General features: G+C 38.4%; 1 protein-coding gene across 1 annotated transcript in view; it reads left to right on the forward strand.

The window, feature by feature from the left end:
• The window catches only part of LOC101845709 (mediator of RNA polymerase II transcription subunit 15), a gene marked incomplete in the record, with an annotated part of 67,073 nt that extends 64,365 nt beyond the window's left edge, over positions 1–2,708 (forward strand). The window contains 1 exon segment of the mRNA XM_013085399.2: positions 252–2,708. Coding sequence (XP_012940853.2) covers positions 252–326 — 75 coding nt within the window.
• Between the last annotated feature and the right edge of the window lie 81 nt (positions 2,709–2,789).

The raw sequence follows: 2,789 nt of genomic DNA on the forward strand, positions 1-2,789 counted from the left end.
CGGGTGCTCTGGTGTGGTTTGCTTCTTCTATCCTATCATCCTTATCTCTCCTCCTTCTTTTTTTGTGTTTGTTACTCTCTTGTAACACTTCTAATCTTTGGCATTTACATGACCTTATTGTGTTGCAAGTGCCGTAAAACACTTACTAAAACTAAAAAATCTGTCTTTCTCACTCTTTTGTGTCTTGGAATGATTGTCCTTATGTCATAGCCTGTTTCGTTCATTCTCTTTTGTCTTCCGTGTTTCCCCAGGAGATGAGTGTGCGCAAAGCGTGTGATCCGGAAAACCCAGTGATTTGCCAGCCCAACCCAATCTACGCCATCTAGTCCTCTCTCATCATGCAAAGCAAACACATTACTTGACCAGTCACTGACCACACACAGATGATTTGACCTGACACCGACCTTAGTAAGATGTGACCCGTACACTGACCTTAGAAAGATTATGTGACCCATACACTGACCTTAGTAAGATGACATGACCCCTGACACTGACAGTACTGAGATGTTTTGACCTGTCACTGACCTTAGTAAGAGGATGACTTTCCCTGACGCTGACCACACTAATACTCAGTGAACACTGCCAATATTAAATTTAGTTGGGGCCAACCAGATTTGTTCTTCGTGGAGTGGCAAAAAGTTACTGTTCTGACACAGTACAACCGATTGTACTGGCTACCTTGAAAAACAAACGCATGCAATTTGACGGCCACGGTTCAACTTTCGTTAATTAAATTCGGTGGTATTGTGCAGATGAGGTAGCTTTTGTCCCACCCATGCAGGAAAATCTGGCTGGGTCTGACTCAAACTGATGATGATTGTGACTGGCTGGGTGCACTGGGAATGTAATGACTTGACCAGTCACTGACCAAGACTGAGATCATACCCAGCAACTAAGAAGGCAGCAAGTTTTTCCTACTTACCACAGGACCACTCTCTGTGGACCTCTCTTGTGCTGCAAGAACACTCTCACTGTTGTGTGGCTGAGCCTCTTGTAGTTAAGTGTTTTTGTGTGTGTGTGTGTGTTGTTGTTTTTTTTGGGGGGGGGATATTTTTTTAGTTTTTTGTTTGTTGTTGTATTTGTTTTGTTTTTGGTTGTTTTTGTTTTTGGTTGTTGTTTTTTTGTGGGGGTAAGGTTTTGTACATACTTGGTGACTGAGGTCTTGTGTAAATGTTGTGTGTTACCTTTTGTTGAGGTCTGGTGCGGATGGCAGGCATTCAGGTCCTTACAAGAACTTGTACTGTTTGGTGTTCTCCCCCTCAATGGTATAAGTGGTGAATGTTCTTTCTTGTGACCCTAATTTGACAGATTTTGGTGGGGGGTTTTTTGGGTTTTTTAATTTAATTTTTTTTAAAATTAATCTAAGAACACGTAATAAAAAATATTGGCTTCGTTGTTCATTGCATTTAGGTTTGTACATATTAATATATATAATATTGTGAAAATGTTTTTCTTTCTCCTTTTTTTTCTTCAGTTCAAGAAAAACAATGCATGATATAGATCTTTGTCATAGTGCCACAGATCTGGAATATTTACAATATAATGTCAAAAAGTATTGATTTGTATGTTTGGGTCGCTGAGTGTGTCAGAATTCTTCTCCACTATGCTTATGCTGTCGTATTTGTATGCTCATTTCATGACAATTGAAGTGTAAATGTGGGTAAAAGTACTTTTCAACCTACCCCCACCCCCCCCAAATTTCTTAAGTAAATTAAAAGCACATGATCAAACATGATGTCAAGCGGTCCCAATTTGGCTCCGCAGACAGTGGACACCTTGGATGTGTGTTCTGTGTGGTGTGAGTTCCGAATAGAATGCCCAAGTTTACTTTTACCTTAATGTGTTTGGACTCCTTTGTGTCTTCTTGAGTTGGGTGGGGTGGGACGGGGTTGTGTTCAGTTTATGGAAAAATAAATATGCCGAGAGAAGCAATCCATAAGTAGGCAGTGTTTGTTTCAAGACATGAGCTTTAAAAAGAATGGAATTTTTTTTGTGGAATTAGTACGGTAGTTCATTTTTTTTATTCTTTGGATTAGCCACTTCTTGAGCACCTCCCAAAAGGACTTTTTTGTAACTTTGGATTTTTAAAAATTTTTTTAAACAATGTAAAATGAACTGTATTGACACTATGTTATTTTCTCGGCGTCTGCTGTAGAGGTCAGCTGCTTCGCCATCACACGCAGAAGACCTGAGTTCAATTTCCATATGGGGAGAATTTTTATCAAGTATATCGGTCTTTCTGCTGTGACTTTGTACCCTTTTGTAGCAGGCTGCCTCCTAAATGATCTAATTTGTTGATGTGAGCATGAAAACAACTGCATGAAAAACCAACAAATTTTTAGTGTGTTAATGTTGTTGACAGAAATGTTTTTCTTGACAAAGACTAGTTTATTAGACTTGTGTATTTGTTTCTGGTCTCATATAATGATTTGCATCCTGAAACCCACAGCAGTTAGTTCAGGAATTTTAGAAGCAAATTCTGACCCTTTTTTTTTTTCAGGTAAGGGGGAGACTATTATCAGGCACAATCACATATATATTATTATTAGCCTATGACGTCATATGTCTTAACGATGCAGGATCAGAAATCATTCCATAAAGTTATGTCATTAGTGATTGACTGAATGTATTTGAGAGACTTACATGAAGGTTGCTGTCGGTTGGAGAATGTTTGTGAAAATGAAATAAAATGATAATGTCATTCTTTGTTTCTTTTTGTTTGTGTTGTTTTGGGTTGGGTTGGGTTTTTCTTTGTTTTACTGAGGAAATAAATGTATTATACTTTGTCT

Source organism: Aplysia californica, unplaced genomic scaffold (assembly GCF_000002075.1).
Source record: "Aplysia californica isolate F4 #8 unplaced genomic scaffold, AplCal3.0 scaffold00371, whole genome shotgun sequence".
Lineage (NCBI taxonomy): Eukaryota > Metazoa > Mollusca > Gastropoda > Aplysiida > Aplysiidae > Aplysia > Aplysia californica.